At 40.6% G+C, this 21,302-nt stretch overlaps 1 protein-coding gene across 1 annotated transcript in view; it reads left to right on the top strand.

Moving 5' to 3' along the window:
* The window catches only part of CAPZB (capping actin protein of muscle Z-line subunit beta), a 60,177-nt gene that overhangs the window by 4,614 nt on the left and 34,261 nt on the right, over window positions 1-21,302 (top strand). The window contains exon 2 of the mRNA XM_059829943.1: window positions 11,956-12,045. Within this exon, the coding sequence (XP_059685926.1) occupies window positions 11,956-12,045 (90 nt within the window). The remainder of the gene's footprint in view (window positions 1-11,955; window positions 12,046-21,302) is intronic.

Here is a 21,302-nt window from a genome sequence, read left to right as displayed (position 1 = left end):
GTATGGGCGGATGCCTAAGAACTGTGACTGAAACTTGCAGCGCATTTGGAGAACATTAAGCTATTGTGGACCTGATCAAGTGGCCAAAATTCACTTATGTGGTCTTGTGTCCTAAAGCAGAATGGGGACAGATGCTTCCAAATGGATTGTCTTGGGAAGTTTGAGCTCTTGCCTGGGTGGTAGGTGAGACGTTTGCTTTTGAAACTTCCTTTATGGTGCATGAGGGTAAATGCTGGTTCAGCAAGTTTTAAAGACGTTTCCCTGTTAGTTGAGCTGAGAGGATTTATTATGGGAAGAAAATGCAGCGTACCTGAGGAAGCTGCTTTGCTTTTTTCCTAACTAAAATACTGTAATTTTCCAGAACAGGTGCTGTCTGGGTAATGCCAAATGCAGTGGCAATCCTGTCCTTTTTCAGGGTTTTTAGATACAATGAAGTTTTGAGTAAAGAATTGAAAACAGGATCTATTTCTTTCTTGTGCCCAAAATAGGCTTCTATTTAGAATTACTTTAGCTGCATTAGATAATGTCTTGTGCTGTGTTTCTTAGAGTGGTGGCCCGAGCCTTGGCATCAACCGGTAAGATGAATTTTCTTGTATTATCTGGTGCTGTTCTTTTGCCCTACCTTCCTCTTCTAGGGTTTAGAAGGATAATGTGCAGCATGCTTTGAGCTTATGCTCTTTGTGCTGCCGCTTCCAAGTTGGGCTGAAGAATTACAGAATATATTTGCACGCACTTGACTTATCTGGCTGCCCTTCTCATAAATTACCTACTTTATTCCTGCTATAAGCAAATTAAACCTTACTAGTTTATATTTCATCAACATCGCCTGTGTTATTTTTCAGTGCAGGGTTGGCTTAGGAGTCCTGACTCTCATTTTAAACCCATGAGACATTACTTAAAGTGTTTGCAGCCGTGCCGCAGAGCGTGTCCTTGCTGGTGCAGTTTCCCTGAGTATGAAGAGGATGTCCTCCATGTCTTTTTGTTGCAGAAAGTGAAGCTGAGTTCTTTCCTAGTGTATTGACTTGGAATTTCAATCACCTCCTTGTTGCATAGTGGGAGGGTTACCAGCCTGGGTGAAAGCAGAACCCAGGATCTAACAATTTTAGCAGCAGCAGCTGAAACAAGACTGAAAACAGCGCTTAAGTAAGAGGATTTTGTGCGGAAGGAAAAAGGGTTGAGACTGCATTGAAGACATAAGCTTAGTGGTTGCCTTAAGCCACCAACCAAAGCCACCATAAATAACACACTCTTCATTCTCTCAGGGAATTTTGTTTGCATTTCTTCAGGTGATACTTTCTCTCTTTTCCATTAGACAAACTGCTGAGTTTGAAAGTGATGTCCTGTTACCTGCCTTCCCAGTTATTTTTGCTTTGGTAAATATCAGGATTTAAAAAAAGCTTGCTGCTAGCGAAGGTGATTGGTGCCTGGCTGATAGCCTGTGCTTGCAATTTGAGACGGGCTCAAGAAACAAGAGATGGGTCTTTTGGTGAGTTAATTCAAAGGAGGAGAGAGTCATGAAATGGAGGAATGAGGTAAAATATCAGCCATATTATGCTGACCGCAGCAGTTAATAGCTGTATTTATCCACTGAGTCCTGTCGCTGTGCAAATTTAGGGGTCATCATGGAGACTTTTGGATGTAACACTAAGAACAGGCATGATCTTGGCTCAGTATTCACAGTGCCTCACTGGATGGTCAAATACAACTTTCATATAGCCATTAGTACAGGCAGAGCTATTTCAGAGCTTGGTAAGGTGAAAAATGGCCAAATGGAATAAATATTAAGTTCATATTAAATTGAAAGAGAAATCTGACATGGATTGAAACTGGCACGTGTGTGTTATGTGAAGCACCGCTCCTGCATAAACTGTCTCTACTGCTTAAATTTATTAAAAGTTTTTCAGAACCTGTATATATTGTTAGATCGCACGCTGTCTTGTCTGCAGTTGTGACTTCAGGGTAGGTCAGGCATGTTCAGAAGCAGCAAGGAAAGCATAAAAAGACTGAAAGAATAGGCAAGTCTGGGAATTATGGCAATGGAAGGAACTCCAGGGAGCGTGAATATCTTGTTAGGTGGAGATGGGGTATTCTTATGGCCTAAATATAGGCAAACCATTAGCTTCCTAGTTTAAAACTTGAAATCCTTAGCACTGAATTCATTGGAAGAAACTGAACTGTCTTGCAAGCTTTGCAGTGTAGTCAGCAAGGTACGTCGTGCTAGACGCAAGCGAAAGGCATATTAACCTACTTTTTTGACCTTTTAGGCAATCGGAGAACGTTCAGGGATGAGGGCTAATTAGATAACCTCTCTGTCTCTCCTCTCTGCCTTGCTAGGCATCCGATTACTTGCCAGAGTTATCTCCTGAATTTACAACCCTGGCTACTAGACTTCAGGACGCTGGAAAGTGCTGAGTTTGTATATTAAACCGAGCAACTGTGAGTGTGGCGGCAACTTACCTGGGGTGACGGGGGCTCTGCAAACAGGCTGGCATAAAGCATTATACTGAGTTGGTGATGTTGAATGTTTGTGTTAGTTATGCTTTCAGTAAGCATGTCTGTGTTTGTTGTCACCTTGGTGATAGAGTATATGCCTCCCTGCTGCTATTATAATGTGCACTTTCTCAAATGTTTTTGATGTAAGTAACTTATATGAAAAAAATTTAGGTTGCAGTCGACTGGAAGGAGAACCTGGATCTGTCAGGCCAGGACCAACTTGCCTAACTTGTCTGTTTCTGCAAGAAAAAATTTCTCCATTTGAATTGAGCAGTTCCTCTTCTGATACTTTCATGACCAGGCTGATTCGAACATGAAACAAGCAGCACGTAGAATAAAAGAGCATTTTGAAAAGATCATCCAGCATTAACAGGATTAAAAGAAAGCATCACAAACAATAGGTCTGCGGATGTTCAGGATGACAAATGGCAGTGTTGAATCTCAAGAGCTGTTGCATTTGTTGTAATTACGGTTTCAGTTTAAGAAAAAAAAAAAACCTGACCCCTGTGAAAATTAAGCGGTCCTTCTCTAGAGACTGATTTGGGCGCTTCTTCCGTAATGTTTGAATGGAAGGCAAGAAGGCAGTGTGACTGTGAAAAACAGGTCATCAGACTTACAAACCAACACAGACCTGCTGTATTAGCTTATTTCAGAGACTGAACTAACCTAGTTAGGCAGTTAGTAGTAGGTTTACAGAGAAAGAATGAAGTAATGAAGTGCGAGGGTGGGGATGAGAGAGTATTAATCAATAATTTGGGATACATCTGCAGGGTTGAAGCAAAGAGCTGTACAAAAGGATCTTGCAGAGGTAGTGGGAGTTTTTACAAAAGGGCTGACAAGGTCAGGAAGAAGATCCTGTGAACGATTTCCTGTTGCATGGGCTGCGAAAACTTTACTAGCCGCTCAGCAGTAATCCTTTGTTTGGTGTGAGTCAGTGTGAGTGAGCCGATGGAGGAAGGAGGGTGGTTAAGGAGGTCGCTTCACAGTTTTTAGAAAGCAAGACTTACTTGCCCGCACACCACCTTAGTATATGCCAACGTATTCGTGAACCTACAGAAAATGATTGCAGTATAGTGCTGAGCTGAGTCACCAGGAAATATCGAGAGGCATCCGAAGTTACTTGATGCATTAAGTAATGGTTACACTGTCAGTAAAGTTGTCTGTGCTTGGATGTCTGTCTTTTCGGGGTGCATGCATACTTGTGCTCAAGCCAACATCTGTTCTGACAGCGAAACTGTTAGGCAGACATTACAACCTTCCTTCCGAAGTGTTTGAAAAATCGGGACAAGTTCTCCTATCTCAGTGCTGTGCTGAGACAGGTTTTTCATTTTGTTCAGCTAAGATTTCCTATCTGTACAAATATCTGACAAAGAAAATGTTATTTTGTGTTAAATCCAGACTGAACATGGGAAAAACCCTGTTGTGCAGTAACATTACCTAATTAAATCTCTTCATGTTAATTGAAATAGGTTGTCAGCCCTACAGTCAACTTCAGTGACTTTAATCCCATTTATTAAAAGTTAGCGATGCTGTTTTGCAATCTGTGCGACTTTTCCATGTAGCTATTTTACTGCTGTCCCCATTTTACTCTTTCATGTGGGGCTAATAGATTGCATATTCACTTGATGCCGTGATTTATTAGGAAATGACTTTTTGCAAACTTTATGCTTCACAGGAATTCTTGGCACCAGATGAAAGCTAGTAAATTACATTGTCGTGTTCAGTGACAAGTTTAATAAATAAAACATTGTTTCTGTTACCCAGAAGACAAACACTGGTGCAGAAATCATTTGTGATCGTGGCAAAAGGTCAAGATGAATAGCCTGTTCCCAGAAAGCCTTGTTGCTGGTCCACCCTGCTCTTCTGCTTGTACGTGGTGGCTCTGTTCACTGGGCAGGTGACAGAGACTTGCGTTGGACTTGATATCAACTAAAGGGCTAGATGTTAAATTGGTTTTGAAAGTAGGTGCCAGTATCTACCAGCTTGAAATAGGTCCTTGCTGGGAAGGAGGTGCTGAGCAAACACTGCTTTTTTTTTGCTGTGTACTGTATACCTCTGTAGATGTGCTAACAGGAACTGAAATGCATCCCATTGAAAAACAGCTACGAGGAGTGCAAACTAGCTGCAGAACATACTCCAGGAGATGCTAAATTCTTACTTCTAAAGCACATAGTGAATTACTCAAATGGCCTCCACTGTACTATCAGGGGTTATTTTTTTCTCAATAGCTATAAAATGGCTTGGCAAATAGTTGTTCCATGAGATTGAGCTGCTTAATAAAGTAATGCAAGTGGCTCTGGTTTATTTAGAAACTAATGAACAGAAATGCTTTCAGTACCTTGTAATCCACTTGGTAATTGTTTCTAGAGTTGAGCTAGGGTGTTGGATAATGTCCTGTGAACAGTGAACGATGCTTACCTGATTTGGAGGTAAGAATGATGAAGCAAAGTCAGACACAAAGTGTGATTGAAAGGATGCTTGAAAGCATCTGCCTAAAGGTAAAAGCAACAAACAAGGGTTTGGCAAAACACTGGTCGCAAGCTTTGAGGTGCTCATGGAGCTTGAATGGAGGAGGAGATCTTTTTGGTAGCTGCTCCTAGAAGGCCATTGCCACTCCTTTAATCTGTCTAGGACTTGCCATAGTTGTGCTGTCAGCCTGAAATGGTGAGAAGGATCCAATGTCATTAGCATGCTGGTGGCAATGAAACTTAAGCTGCCTCTTTTGCTCTCCTTCCCGTAGATTATTTTAGTTCCCCGTGTGAGTCTTTGGAGCAGACGTATAAGTTACTCTTCCCTGTAGAACCTCTTTAAAGAAGAGATCCCTCGTGAGTGCTTGTCTTTCTGAAGGTAGTGTATATTAAATGTCTGGACTGATGCAGAACAAAAGCTGGTCAACGCTTCTGAGGTTTGGAGTGGACCTCTCATTTTTTGACAAGCATGCTGGGTACGTTTGTCAGTGTATACAACACCTAGACTTGCATTTAGAAACAAGCCATGAAAGTGTTTTCAGTCATTAATTGGGGCTAGTACTGCTTTTCTGTAGCATGCTCAATTGTTTTAAAAGTTAGAGCAGAGTAGAATAAAAGAAATAATGTTCTGCAGGAGAACATCTCCAAGAAAGATTCACTGACTCAAAAGCTGTGATGTGACTTGTACAGTTGCTTTGTAAGTAAATACCAGTTACAGGGGAGCTGTGGGAGACAGAGTACAGCAGCTTCTGCTAAAATCTTCAGATCCATCACCTCTTGCTTTTATTTTAATCTTTAATCCTTCTCATTTGTAATTCATGGAATGAGCACTTTTAGCAATTGGTCTGTCTGTTTGGTCTTGACCACAGTGGTAATGTGACCACAGCAAATAGGGCTAAACATGTTACTAAACATACGACATGGTCGTAAGAGATAATAAAAGCCACTGGATCACATCCTAACCAGAGGAGACAAAGCTAGAAGTAGTTCAAGAGAAGGAGAATGTAGTCTGCGTCACCGTCATGTTCTTTTAATAATCTTTGACCTATTATTTTATGACTATCCACAGCATAGTGCATCTTCAGGTTTTATTACGTTTGATTGTTTCTTAAATATGCTATCACGGTTTCTCCCACTAGTACACCTTGCTGTCAGGAAGCCGGGATTTATAAGTACGTTACAAACGGGTTTAGATAGGATCTGCCAGAAGAGGGTTAATAGTCAAGGGAAAAATTATGTAGAAAAACAGATTGCAAGGAATATGTGCAGCTGATGGAAACGTCATGAGTGCAGAACTTGTCTGGGATTCATAGATTGTACAGAGTTATTCCCCTTCCTATCTAATACCCTAAAAAGTGAATGCTGACAGCCGAGAAGGGAATTCTGCGACTTAACATACTACTGTACTTTTTATTACACAGGGGTTACAATAATTCAACCCTTTGCTAAAGCTCCTAGCAGTAATACTATCCTATTGTGTAATTTGAAAAGGGAGTCTTCTGCCTTCTGAGCTCTGGAAGTTGGCAAGGATTAAAATGACAAGCAGGAGGGGAAGCTGTGTATCGGTTTCAATTAAAAAAATTCAGTGTTTAGTACCACAAAGCTGAAATGTTAGTCAGACATTCCTGTTGGCGAAAACTGACAGGAAATAATGATTTACAATCTGGGGTATGTCTGCAACATAAAAGGAAGAAGAAAAAGTCATTTGTTGGTTGTGCGCTTCTGGCCCTGGATTAGTTTAAAAAGATATTTTGCTTGTAAACTGACCAGCAACCAAAGTGGTCTGATGTGCGATTGCTTCGAATTGCATAAGCTGAGCAAATGTTCTATTTTTGGTGTCCCTTCAGGTTTTTATCTTATATTTCTGTTCTCTGAAAATTGAGATGCCAGCTTGTACTTTAAATTTGGATAACTTTTCAGATGCCAGTCTTGAGCAAAACTTGTGTGTGAAGCAGCTCAAAGACATTTGTTTTATGTGTTATAACCCAGCTGCAGGGTCCTAACAACCATGGCATGTCAGGACCAAACATGGGTGGCATGGGCCAAATAAGGAATGCTCTTGCTACACGTGTGTGGCTTTTTTACCTTTATCCTAACTACTGAAGCAATTTTGAGGTCACCCAGTTCTTCTCAGCTGGCATCACAGATGGGAAAATGGGTAGGTAGCACAGTCATGCCTTGAGTAGAAGTATTACATCAGGTTTGCTGATGGGAAAGGTTTGGTGGCCCAAGTGGCTTATTTCCCAGAAAGGGCTAAAATAGGGAGAAGCTACCACTGCAGTAGCACTGAACTACCTCAGCTGGTTTCTCTTGGTTCAGGAGTTAGCTCAGAGTAGTGTTAATATAGAAATACAATACAGAAGTGAAACCAGCCTGGTTTTCTTTTTGAAGAAACTGCCCAACTCTGTTTATGCTCAGCAATAACATAGTCAAATGAGCAGCAGCTATCAGAACAAGGCTGTGAAGACCAGGGAATTAAATCTGCAGGTCTTGGTGATAAATAAAAGCAAATTCCTGCTGACTGCAAGGCTGAGAGCTTTAAATGAAATCTTTTACCTCCTTTCAAGTGGAATGGCTTAGCCTTTGAAATGGGTAGAGCTGCAGGTTTGTGTAAACCCCCTTAAAACCCGGAGTATAGGTTGTCTCAGGTAACTAGCAATGGAGAGTTGTCAAAACTTGTGAATAAAGCCTGTGAATTTCTGTAAGTGTGTATAGTGAAATGCATGTGTAAAGATATTTAAAAAGAGAAGTGCAAAATACTTGTAGGTAGTAACTCATCAGGTTGCTATTGTCTATTGAAAGGGGAAAACAAGCATAGCTTCTGTGAAGTGTTACCAGTTCTGCCAGAGACACTGATCTTTGAAAGGCTTTGGGTACACGTCTTGGCTTATAATAACCTCATTTATCAGGTGACAATTCTGTGCAAAATATAATGCAAATATGGTATGGTTTGTTTATTACCTTGGTCTGGCAGAGCATATTTGGGTGCCATGAACTGTAACAGCCGCATGAGAAGTAGTTCTCTGGCTTGCAGGTTTGCATAATCTTGGGGCAGCTCCTGTTGCCTGATGGTATCAGTGTACGGTGTCCTGGCAGGGCACCATTAACGAATGCCAGCTATTCCTGCGCCCTGTCCCCCCCTTATCCTGAGGAGCTGTGTGGTTTAGGGGACATGACGAGTGGGAGTCAAAAGGAAGTTCAGCATTTTGCCTGTTTTAATTTTTGCAATTTGCATCCTTTTTCATGGTAACTGCATACAAATGTAAGGTCAGAAGAGTCCCTTGCTCTTAAAATGAATAACAATGACCATAGCACACCCTTGTTTCAAGTATTGAAAATGGAAATACGTTGTTTTATTACACAGTCTACAAACACACCTTCTCAAAACGCCTGAAAAAACCCAATAGTAACTTCCTGGGTTTTTTTTTATTCTGCATTGAATGACATCTGCCCATACTCAGCCTTTGAACAACATTGCTTACAGTATGAATGGAATTAAAGTATACAACTGTGTCTCTGTGCAACTGCACGTTTATACAAGTGCCTTTTTTCAGCAATGTTTGTTTTCATTTGAGCCTCAACACAGAGTGCCTAGGTGACCAGAGACCTGTGGCTGTTCTGAGAGGGTTTCTCTTTTGGAAGTACGCTAAGTACAGTGGAGAGACTGAAGAGAAGAGCAGATGCGGGCAAAGGAAGCTAAACAAACATAACTACTCCTATAAACATATTCGTAACATTTTTCCTTGTGGTGGTATCATGGGAACACTATAGCAGATGCTTAAGTGGAGATTCTAGATAGCCAAACATCTTTAGAGGAAACTTATTAAAGAGCTTTCATCTAAGCTAATATTTTCAGTCTTTGAGATTCCTATGATCTCTAAATCCTTCAGTGACTTGAGCTGTAATAAAACTTCATTTAGAATTTCTGTCTGAACTCCCTACTCCTCCGCAGGAGCTCTGTGCTGGATGAAACAGAGGAATGGTGGAAGACGGCCTCATATCAAGTAAACACTAAGCTCATTAAGTTCTGCAACCTCAAAGAGCTTGGCTTCAAGAGCAGCCCAGACTGGGAGACGGCCTGTCTAATCACCTTCTCAGTGAGCAGGGGTTTATAAGCCTCTTCATGTCTAAAGGCAAGAATTCTGTAGAAATGTTTTGTCTGGAGGTCTGTTAAGAAACCGTGTCTTCAGTGTGCAATTTTACAAGAGAATTAAGGAAGCGGAAGTCCAGAACAGGTGACGTTAAGAGTGTAGAGAGGTTAAGAGTGGTTTTGGGACCTTGAATGTGATTCCTATCTCCTTGTAAGTACTTACAGCTACTCTAGGTACTTCAGCTGCGGCAGTGGTCTGGAACCAAAGGGTGTGTTTGACCACAGACCTGGTTTTTAAAACCTCATTTCACATACAGTGAAAGAACCAGAAGCAAAAAACACTGCTAGAATTACCTGTTCCGTTCTGAGATAGAACATACCCGATGTATCCAATACCACAAGGTACCACTATGCTCTGTAATCTGTGTGCTTTGTATTGCCTTTTTGACTGTGCCAGCACAGATTTGTGCTGGATTAAAGTGACTGTATAACCACAGATTTAGGGACTGAAATATGGCAGAACCTGTCTTTATTTCAGTGCTTTAAGAGATCTTCTGGCAAGCCATTTAATTATTTAAATGCTCTGCAAGAAAACTGAAGAGTCCTGCTGCTCAGCCTTGCTTTTACTTCTTTGATACCAGAAAAATATACTGTTAGTATGTGCTTGGGTATTTTTGTTTTTCCATTGCACACAGTCATGTATGTCTGCTATGTCTGAATCCCTTTAAGAATCTCTGCCTTAAACGGTCTTGCTCATGTCTTTTTACAGCTGTTATTGAATATATTGTTCTAAAAATGGTCAGTCCAAGTTCTTTTGGTTAATCCATAAAACACTGCAAATGTAGATACTCCTTCATTCAGTGTAGTTTATTTCAAAATTGTCGCACTGTAAAACACTTATTCTGGGGTTGCAGCTTTAGTGGTGGTTTTTAACATCATCTTTCCCTAGGCTTTTTTGTCTATTAAACAATTCCAGCTGGTAGAAGAGAATGGAGCACTTCCATAAGTGTTCCCACGATCCCAAAGTGAGGAGCATGACCTTGTGACCATGTGCCAGCTTTCCTTCCTTGACGTAAGAGATAGCGGGAGGTAAAGACAATACTTGGTAAGAAAGATCCCCTGCCTGAGCTTGGCTGCTGGAGCTGGGCAGGCGTAGGCCATCTAAATAATATCTTTCTCTGGGGACTGAAAGATTAGTAGCAAAAAATGAGTAGTTTTCCCTTCCCCTGAACATCTAATGAAGATACGTAAAAAGTTTTGACAATCTTGGCCGTCACTTTTGTGCGTGAATATCGTGATGGTTCAGTAATTGATTTGGGGTTGCTTTCTAAGATAAGTAACTTCACTCCAGACTCGTTTCAGGATTTGCTTGTCACGTTACCCAAGTATTTAAAGAGTATGGGGGGGGGTGTATTTATGTATGTTACTTGAATGCGTCCTCCTTCAATGACAACAGGTGACTGCCATAAACTTCTGTTCTTGGTGTCAGTGCATCCTGCTTTTCAGGCTGAAGGCTCAGATCTTCAGGATATTATTGCAGATATATGGGAGTTGATGCCTAACTGTGTGATGTCTGTAGAGCTGGAATATTTTTGCAAAGATGATGTCCTATAACCTGAACTGGATGAGAAATAAATACATGATCTCCCCAGACCAGGCTGTCTGTAAAATATTTATCTTTTGATAGTGAATGGGTGGCGCCTTTTAAGAACAGCTTTCGTAATGGATGTCTACTAAACTGAGAGCTCCCTCCTTTCCTCATTGCTAGGGTATGGCTTAATTGCAGGAAACTTTGCTTCCTGTTTCTCCCTAACCTGGGGGCTGCTACTTGAATAATGTGATAATGTAACTGCTTTAGTTTTGAAGCCTTTCTTAAATAAAACTTTCAGAGTTTGGCAGAACACAGAAGGGAGAAATTAAAGCTAAGCTTGTTGTATATGGGTGGCTAGAAATCACAAAGGAAAAAGGGAGGGGAAGAAGCACTGAAAATAAACTGGCTGTGCTTCAGCTGCCCGGTGACCTGCTGATCAAAGTAACTCATGCAGACTTTGGGTACTGTTAGGCTTGCAGGAAAGTGTCTGTTTAGCTCTCATTCTCACCAATGGATATGAAGGTCATGTCAAGAACATGGTTCAGCTCATCAAGTGTCTGTGGTAATGTCTGTTGCACATTTGCTGACTCTGAAGTGAAGTTTAAGGGTTGTTTTTTGTGTCAGAATTGGATGTGAGACCAGCTGCAATAAGCCCTTTGGAGTACGTTGGTGTGATTTCTCAAAATAACTGAAGTCCCTGATTTCTCAGATATAGGCAGCTTTTGGTGTGTGTTTTGTAGCAAGAAGAAAATAATGGATCATACTTTGTGTGCATGTTTCAATTCTGTTTTTTTGATAAAGCTGAAGGAGGGAAAAAGAGCTCTGTGTTGGAACAGAATTTGCCTTGGATGCTAGTTATCTCAAGCTGAATGGCACAATACAAATGAGGAACTGTTAAAACTGCTTTGGGAGAAGGAACTTTCAGTTCCCTAACCCAGATTACTATTGAGATAGCATGGAAAAACAATGCATTAAACATTTGCACAAACATTGGAAACGTTTTTTGGTGAGGTAAGGACTGGACTCCTTTTCGTCAACAGCACGGTGTTAAATTGGCGGCATGACACCGGTTAAAGCTGCGTTCTTAAATCCATAGTCTAGAATGCTTTTTGCAATACCGAGTCAATAATCTGTGGTCAAATGGTACTGAATTTTATTGAAATCTATTTGTATTAATACAAAACATGCTGCTGTTTAGAACTAGAAACTGTATCTCCTGTATCAGAGGAGTCAGCAAGCCACAGTTCTTGTGTGTGTGAATGTGATGTCTCACCTGTACGTATTGTGACGGAGGGATGTTCTTGTTTCTGCAGAGTGACCAGCAGCTGGATTGTGCCTTGGATTTGATGAGGCGTCTGCCTCCACAGCAGATAGAGAAGAATCTCAGTGATCTCATTGACTTGGTGAGTATTGGATGCTCTAACCAAGTAATGGCTGAGTCCTGGCTGTGACAAAGATCTGGTAAGAATATTTTCTGAGGCATCTCAGAGGTGTGGTGATTTGTTTCTCTCCTTGTGTTTTGGCAAGGTTGAAGAATACAGCAATTGCCTAAACAATGCCAGGAATCTACGTGTTTATTTTGGGCAAGCCAACAGGTACTACTGTGTATGCACAGACGGATTTCAGATGAAGGGTCATTAGCAGCTTTCTTGATGAAGTCACCAGTTTGGAGGCTGCTGTTCAGTAAAAGTAATTTGGAACAGCTTATACAAGGCTGATGCATGTCCTTGTACGTGTGTATTGTCTGCTGATAAACTCCCTGACTGTTTGTAGTTTGACACAGGACTTGTGTGGTAGGTGCAGTGGATGTGCTATTGCACATGCCTCAAAGACGTTACTGTGACAGAATATGTCAGAACACTGGGGTTCTGGAGAACACACAAATCTATTTCTAATTTATGCCGTATCAGGTATTCTGCAGTCCAGTGAGTATCCAAAAAAACCATGGCCAGCCATCTTGTGCCCAATACCTGTTTTCCACGTGCCCCCGAAACATTTGTTTTCCTTCTATAAACTGCTAGTGAAGAAAACTAACTTGAGAAGGATGCATATGCTTATTGCTAGTTGCACAGGATTTAGTTGGACATCCTGTGATGCACAGTTGGGCTATAATAGGCTAGCTAGTGTCAACTGTCCCTTAAAACAGTGTGGCAGAGTTGCCTCTGGAGTAACTCAGCATTACTGAAATGTGGATTTAATCTATATAGAACCTACTATATGGGCGGTTGGGAAAACTTGTTTCTATTGTCCAGTCTAAATATATGGCTTATTTCTGACCTAAGCTTCTAAATTTTTGCAAACAGAGAATGTTGAGGCTGGAATAAGGCTGTTAGACCTTTGAATTAAGCCTTTCTTCTTATCTGTAGTGAGAACCACTTCCCTTTTCTGTGGCAGCTCTGAATTTTATGCTTGATGCTGACAAAACTTGTCCAAGAGACCCTAAAAATCTGATGGTTCTGCACATAGCAGCTTTTTGAACTAGTGCCCCTTAATTGTTTAAATTGTGTCTGAGCTGTTTGTCATCTTTGTGTGCAAAAGAGCAGCTGCTTACCAGGTAAAAGTTTAGTTGAGGAGGTCTCTTTCTAAGTGGTATTGAAGCTGGTTTTAGCGAGTTTGGGAGGAGTCCCATAGTCAGAAGGCTGTGGCTGACTTTAAATTTATCAAACTCTATTTAAATACTGCTTTTAGTTACATAAGCCAAGTTACAGGTAAGAAAGCTCTGTGGGTCAGGAAAGAAATTATTCCCTGCAGGAAGGGATTATTTCTCTTTCTTGAAACCATTTAGTAATTGGCTACATCTGTGCCACCAAAACTCTTGGCAACCTAAAGCATCGTTTTTGTGGCTGTTGCTGGAGGTAGGACACAGAATAACTAAATCATTGATATGATCTGGTGTGACACAGTTGGTTTTCTGATGAAATTTGGAGGACTGAACGGGTATCAGGGTTTGAGCAGCTCCAAGGACCATTCACAAGAATGAGTTGTTTGGGCAGCTATGGTAAGCTTGACTGTATAATTGGTATGAGGTTTTTTAATGACTCAGAAAATTGCTGGTTACCTCTAAATGTTGGAATTACTTTTGGATGGTGCTCATTAGTGCTCTACATGCTTTCTATCAGCAACACGCTCACTGGGCTTCTTTTCATATTGCAAGTGTAACATGAAACAGACCAGTTTGAATGAGGCTTGTTAGAAGGAGGGTCTGTGTGATTCCCATACTACTCGTTGCAGTCCCTTCTCTGGGGTAGAGATGAAATAATTTGTTAAATCCAGTATGATTTCTTTATCGTTGAGGCATCTGTAGACCTCTTCTGCAGCCACTCTCAGCCTGACCTCCACAAGACTGAAGTCTACACTCTAGTTAGACAAGAGCAGTGTATGCACTGCCACCTGTAATAGTTCCAAAAACATCATAAGCCAGACTCAAGCAAATAGTTTTTTGACCTTTTTTGGCAAGTTTCATCCAAACCTTTACAGCTGACGTTTTTATTCTGTTTCCTGTACCATTACCAGACAATAACCTCCTTGAAGTAAAAGGTCAGACTCCAAATGCATGACAAGCATGAGCAGGTTCATTAAATTTATGATAGAATTATAAAAGATAGCACCCTGACTTCTGCTTCCTTTGTGCTTGGTTTCCTTGCTTCATTACACTGCCATGCTGGAGTAGATGTGAAGCAGAGGCCCATGTCTTTTTTTTTTTTTGGTGTGAAGCGTCGGTTATTACCTGACGTCTGCTTGCAGCTTAGCTTGCCGTAGTCTTTTTATAGGAATTGATCTCCAGACTGATGAGTGTAGCTACTGTTTTGATGCTTGCTTAAGATCCATTGAAAGGAGATGAAGATGACTTAGAAATGTCTTTGTATGTAAAAAGTTTTCCAAAACTAATACAGTGAGAAACTGACATCTACTTCCTAGGCTTGTATGCCTGCTGGGAAGGATAACTGCACTAAGTTCCCTCCCTGAGGTCTGTCTTACTCTGGCAAAGCCATGCTCTTCTGCTGCTTTTTAATAAAAGAGCGTCTTGGTGCCAATATGAGTATATGGAATGTGTTCAAGGCTGTACATTACTGCCCCCAAGTGTTGGGCTGACAAGGGAAGGGGTCCAAACTTGAACATGAAGCAAAAGGGTGGGTGGAAGAAGAGAATTTTTGGGTCACTGGCCCTCATCAGACCAGACACTTTTCATTCATTAGCAAAACAGTTTGTGGTTTGCCCTTTTACCACATCTGTTGTTGCATTTTTCAGACTGCCGAGTCTTCAATTAGAGTTCATTAGAGACCTTGTCAATCAGAGGACTCCAGAAGTCCTGCCTGAAAGAAGCTGTGCGTGGTGCTGGTAATGTGCCTTGGCATGGAATGCTTTGGTTGGAATTCAGTTAGTCATTATTTGTAAATAGACTACTCTGAGGCTGTCAAAATGTACATGAGGACTTCTAAATCTCTACAAAAAGAGTTTAGTGTAGGCACATACCTTTTTAAGGACAACTAATTTAAATTAGAATAATTGTCCATGTAGCTCCTCTGGAAACTGGGGTAACTGAAGCCTTAGAGCGTCTATCTGTCAGCCAAGTCCAAACTGTAAAGCAGTTCCCATAAGAGGAGCGCTAAAGGTGACTGCACTGCTCTTACATGGAGTTGTCATGAGGATACGCCAAGTGATAGCACTTACAACATTAATACAGACTTTAATTGTGTAGCGTAAATACTGTCCCACCTCCTTATCACCTCACATTGTCCAGAAGTTGCTGCTGTTGATACACTGTGCTTCTCGTAGAAGTCAGTTGTGAATCACATCTGTTCTCATCACTTGCTCAAAGGAGAATATTCAGGGTATTTTCTGGATGGAAATGTTTCTTGTCTCAGTTAAGAGTAAGATCTTGTTTTGGCTCATGGAAATCAGAGTGGCATGAAGTGAGGAAGCTGGCAGAGCTCACTTCCGAGTGGCTGAACGGTTTATACTGAACGATCAGAACAATCTGAGAGAATTGTCCTCCTGCTTCCCTTCTCTTAAGTTGTGCGGTAAGTCAGTCCCCACGTACTTTTAGCTGTGTTCTATCCAAGAGAAACCCCGAAGAAGGCATCAGCTTTCAGGTAGTGCTGCTGTGGAGGATCTCTTCTAGGACACCTCGGCAGCACACATAACAGGGTAGGTGAGCAATAGCTGGGGTCACAGCCTCCAGAATCCTTCTGGGTTTTTTTGCAAGACAGCTTCACTGACATGTCTTAGAGGTGTGCATCTCTGGGAAAGGTGGAAGATGGAAGTTGGATTTATTGTGCTTGTGGACCGTGTGCAGCAAATAAGGGGTCTGTGACAGGATCGTCTTGATGGCTTTGATTTGAGTATGGAAGTTGATGTGCTCTCAATCTTGGCAAAAGTTAAGCAGGTTCCTTCTTCAAGCATGAATTTCCTGCTGAGTGTTTAATTTGGATGTTTGCCTGTGTGTATATAATATAAATTAGATGAAAAATCCAGCTGACTCAGAAAAATCAGATGGCTGGCATAAAGTGGGGACGGAGAATCATCCTTACCAAACTGGCTCACAAAATGGACAAGCAGACTCGCCAGGAGAGTGGGGTTTGCTCACAGCCACAACTTTCTTCCTCTCTTTTCCTAGTGAGACTGATATTCAAATAATACTCGACTTATTCCCAAAAGTGAAAGCTTTCTTGAAGTACAGAATCCAGTTATGCTGCCATGGAAGAATTAAAGCTAGAGTTCTTTATAGATATAGCAGTCAGTAACTTTACTGGTTATTTTTCAGGGCTCTGTTTGCAATTAAAGATCTGGGAGGTGATCATCTTTGCTTTCTCGTCACAGGAGAATGCTTAAGTATTTTTAGTAGAATGTGTTACTTTTTAGAAAGTCCCAGAGTGATGAATTAAAAAAATGTATAAACTTATGATTTTGAAATATTTGAACAATATTCAGGACCTTGCTTCATGTAGTTAGTGTGCCCCCAGGCAAGTCTCAAATGTGCTTGCATGTGTTTAGTAACTGAAGATATATGAAGCTAGAGAATTTATCCCCAGGAAAACTGCATTGCTTGGTCTGCACGGATCATAAAGAACATGAGAATGTGACTGGAGCTTTTTGTATTTTGAGTCCAAGAGCCTAAGCAGTATGCAGTATCGAAGAGAAAGATAAAATAATTGAATGCAGATGGCCAGCTGAACATCTAGTGAGGGTGGAAGATGTTTAAAAAAAAAAATCAGACCCAGTGAAAACTTAAAAAGAAAATAGTGGAAGCAGAAGTGCATTGACAGCCTCGTGGTCTCAAAGCTGAGTTTTTGACCTGCTCTTCTTCCTGGGCTTGTTGACTTGTGTCATAGGCTCTAAGCCACCACCAGCCAGGCAGGTTTCTAATGCAAGGATTATTGGCTAAAGAAAGGGGCTCTGGCTCTCTGAATTAATTTATGGTTGTTGAGAGCCAGTTTTCCATTTGGTGAGTGGCTGTAAGCAGGAGCTTTTCCAGCTAGAAAAGATTACCTCAGGATATCTCGATGGTAATTGGAGATAGCAATTAATATATGTAAATTGTTAATGTGATGCTTGGCTTAGAGCTAGCAACTCCACTTACGTGCATGAGATTGTAAAAGTGAATTTCACTTCTGGCTTCATATTCACTTGCTCTTTTTCTTTTTAAGCTGAAACTGTGCTTTTTTTTTTCTTCCAGGCTCCTACCACTGCACTGCTGGTGTTAGAGAGCCTTAAAATGTCTGTTAAATATCTTTTTAAAGGAGTGTGTGGAGGGGATCACTTTATGAGCTTGAATCCTAATTAGAATCCTATCTAACCTCTTTGAAAGATGGGGGGAAAAGCTAGGATATAGAAGCATCGCTGGAGAGAGTATGCCTCTGCGTATCCCTTAATTGTTGCTGGATATCTCCAACACCAGCTGGACTCTTGACACAAATAGTCAAGACTTCCCAAGATATTGATATGCTGTGATGGCTCATGGGACTTGTGACTGGTAATGAGATACAGAAGCCTTCACCTGCAGGTCAGTAGTCAAAGTCCAGGGCAGTCTCGTTGTGCCTGCCAGATGGCTAGCTTTTGTTTCTCAGTAAGCTACAGAATGGTGAATCTAGCAAAAGCCCTATTTTATCCAGCAAATCACAGGAAGAATGCCAAGGATCCTGTTTTATGAACGGTAGTCACCTTTCAGAGTCTCTTAAATGTAGTTCCTCAAGCTGAATTGAAAAATCTGTAATTAATGTAACGTTTTGCTATGACATCGCTAACTAGACAAACTTGGATCTGCAATCTTGTTAATGTTTGTCTTTTTCCAGAAAAGCTGATTAGTTTTAATTTTGTTTTTGCTAATTCTTGCAGTGCTGGAATTCAGTGCAAATACTTGAATAAAGCTGAGCTGTTTCCAATATCAATTACATCTGGTCTTGAACACAAAAGTCCATTTAAGTGTCATTTAATAAACAAAGCTTGAAGAATGTGTGGCCCTTGGACATCTGATGGATCAAATTAAGGTTTAGCAATGTGTGGATTTGTGGGAGTGATTTTCCTAGTGGTTTTAGGCCCAAGATGAGTGGAGCCAGGCTTCCTTCTTGAGTTTCCACAACATCCGTTAGGCCGCGTCTGTGTTCTGCAGGGACCGGAAATTCTGAGGCTGTGGAATGACTCAGAAAAATTATAATAATATTTTATTAGATGCTGGCCCAGAGGGGAGGAGTCTGGGCTGAATGGGGGTCGTGTGCCAAAACGGTTATTTTGCAAGAGTGCCGGGTAACTTGCATGGGCTCTTCTTTGCATTTGAGCAATTTCACCAAGTGACGCGGGTGGTGGTTTTGTCCACTTTTGTAATGATGTAAATTGTCTGAAAGAAAAGTCAAGTCTTAAGAGTTCACATGCAATTAAAATACTTGCTTTCCTGTTTGGATGTGGCTTTTAATTAAAAACTGCTCTAGTCACATGTGTATTCAGATACCTGCATGGGATAGACACAAATTCAAAACACAAATGGATCTGAATGCCGCCTTTGCTAATCTTTTAAAGCTTGCTTCGTCTTCCTTCTGGTTCTTTAAGGGAAATTGTGTTTCATCTTTAATTTTTCTGCATTTAGCATAGTTTTCTAGTGCATAAGGTTCCTGTGGATGTCAGTACATGCTGACCTCTGAATAAACATGGAAAAAGACTATTTCCAAGCACAGAACCTTACACTGACAATATTGCTGTTTCAATTGTAAACATGATTCATTTCAGTCGAGGCTGTAGAAGAAAATAACAACCTTAGTGCACTCAAGTTGTATGGCTAGTAAGCCAAAATACTAACTGTCCTGAATATGTAAGGTGTGGAATTTGATGCAATTCAGTCAGCATGGTCAAAGCAAGGATGGAGAAAGCATGTAAGACATGAAGAGCTGAAGTACTTTTCTAATTTCCTCTAACCTTTTCTAGATGCTTGTTTAATCGTATTTTAAAAAATAGTTCAGAAATAATTGTTTAGTTGATAATAAGTTCCTTTACCAAAAAGTGAGTCAAGAAGGAATGATTATTAGGTTAGCTACTCCAAAAAGTGTACGGTTTCGACTTCAGCACAAGTTATTATTTGTCTTCATAGCAGAGCAGTTGACTTAATTAAAACACTGTCCACATACCTGGCTTGCTCTGATGAAGAATACTGTTACACAAGACAACAGAATCCTTGTTCAACATGCAGGAGAGTATGCTTAACTCACTTTTCATTCAGTTTTTCTTTCCTCTATACTACACATTCATTGTATATCTCCTTGGAAAAAAAAAGGTCCCATAAACACAGTGCCCTGGTGCATGGTATGTGATTCTGAATGATGCTGCTGTTCAGTTCCAGGCTGAACAGCCGAGTTTGGACCCCCTGAGATTCCTCTCTTTTTTTCTTTTCTAATTTACATTGAGGGTGGTCTTGCTCCATGACTATACATACAACCGCCATAATAATGATTGAGTGCTTATTTGTGGAAACATGGGTGTGTTAGGGTCCAGCATGTGCTGTGCACCAAATTCAATTAATGATGGCCTTTAGCTAAAGATACAAGGTTAAGATTGTGTTCTACATTTGACCTTCCACTGCTTAGAGTGGGAAAAACATGTCAAAATAAAGCTGGGAGCCCAGTCCGTGCTTATAAATTAATCCTCATAGCTTCAATGTTTTCATCGCAGTGACACTTATTTATAATGCAGTGATGAATGGAACAAAATCACTGCTTTGGCATTTCAGTATTTGGCCTGGAGAGCGGGTTAATTCTTGCATTCCTAAATTTAAGTCGAAGTTCCTTGTATAATGACTGTTGGAGGCATGCACTCAGGCACCTAAGGGTGTTTTGGCTTTTCAGTTAACATAGAACAAACTAATAAGAAAAGTTAACAATGCAAAGCCACTGTTTCAGGCTGAAAACTCAGAGGATCGGTTGGTCTCCTAAGCAAAGCTGTCTGTGCTGGGATCAGAAGATTTGGATGTTTTCTTGCTAAATATAAACTGAATTTTGCAAGAGTCTGAATGTGCACAAAAGTAATTTAAATGCTTTAGGAAGGTTCCCTATGTGACATGGGGAAGAATTTAAGGAAAGGTACGTGCATAGTGTAAAATAATTGCTCAGTGCTTACGTTGCAGCAGATGGCTTACCCTGGCTGTACCAAATATCTTACCATTGCATGTTCTAAACTGCAAAGGACCTAAATTCAGAAGGAATCAAATAGTCTCATGAACATGTAGCTGAAGTGTTTAAAGCTGCAAATTACCTTGTTCAAATTACTGCATTTGCCTTGTAAGCAGCTTTGTAACATAGAAGAGGAAGACCAGTATGCATAAATCTTGTAAATTCGTTCTTAGAAAGGAAGTACAGCAGCTGTTGAAAGTCACTGTAATAAATGATACGAAAATTACTCTTTTGGGGTAACTGTGCCACACTTGGATGTTTTTCCGATAATTAGAATTACATGAGTAGTTCCATCAGCTGGAATCTCTCTGTTCTTTTTATAAACATTGTTGAAATTTTCTAGTAAGTTCCCAAGTAGATGAGTGGGTTTTCTTCCCTGTTTTATGCTGAAAGAAGGAGAAGAGAATATATTGCCTGAAGTCCTGTAGAGTGCTGTACCAAAAAGACAATGGGTATATAGCATGCTATTACAATAGAGTATTATAATATAGTATAGTGTTATATTCTAGCAAGTATCTGATGTAATGTGTTCACTGTTCTGGCTGTTAAGACTAGCCACAGCTCTGAGAAATCAGAGAAGTGACTGTGCTCGTGAATATTTGTGTTACCAAATCATCCAGAGATTAAGTTTAGTTCACCATTACTATGTGGAAATTAAATAGATTGCATCTTAAAAAGAGTGTGTTAAGGATTCCTTCTAGTCAGTAAGAGATTGTGCTCTCCCTCTGAGCAGTACAGAAACACCATAGTAGGCATGTGCTATTTTTAAAAGAAAGTTAAATTTAAAAGTTATTTCTGTGGCTTTTTGTGAGGGTCTTAAATTCAGATGATTATTAGGAGCTTTTCTGCAGGGTAATTCACTCTGTCTTGAGTTTGGGATTTCTTTTGAAAATGCTTTGTGTGTATATTTGAGTTTGAAGAATTGTACAGCGAGACCTCTCGTGCTCTTTTACCGCACGTGTAGCATAGGGCTGTTCCCAAAGAAATTCAATAGAAACAGAGTCTGG

The sequence above is a fragment of the Gavia stellata genome, chromosome 27 (assembly GCF_030936135.1).
Source record: "Gavia stellata isolate bGavSte3 chromosome 27, bGavSte3.hap2, whole genome shotgun sequence".
Classification (NCBI taxonomy): Eukaryota; Metazoa; Chordata; class Aves; order Gaviiformes; family Gaviidae; genus Gavia; species Gavia stellata.
Note: the sequence above shows the minus strand (reverse complement) of the source record. Positions and strands in the feature narration are given on the sequence as shown.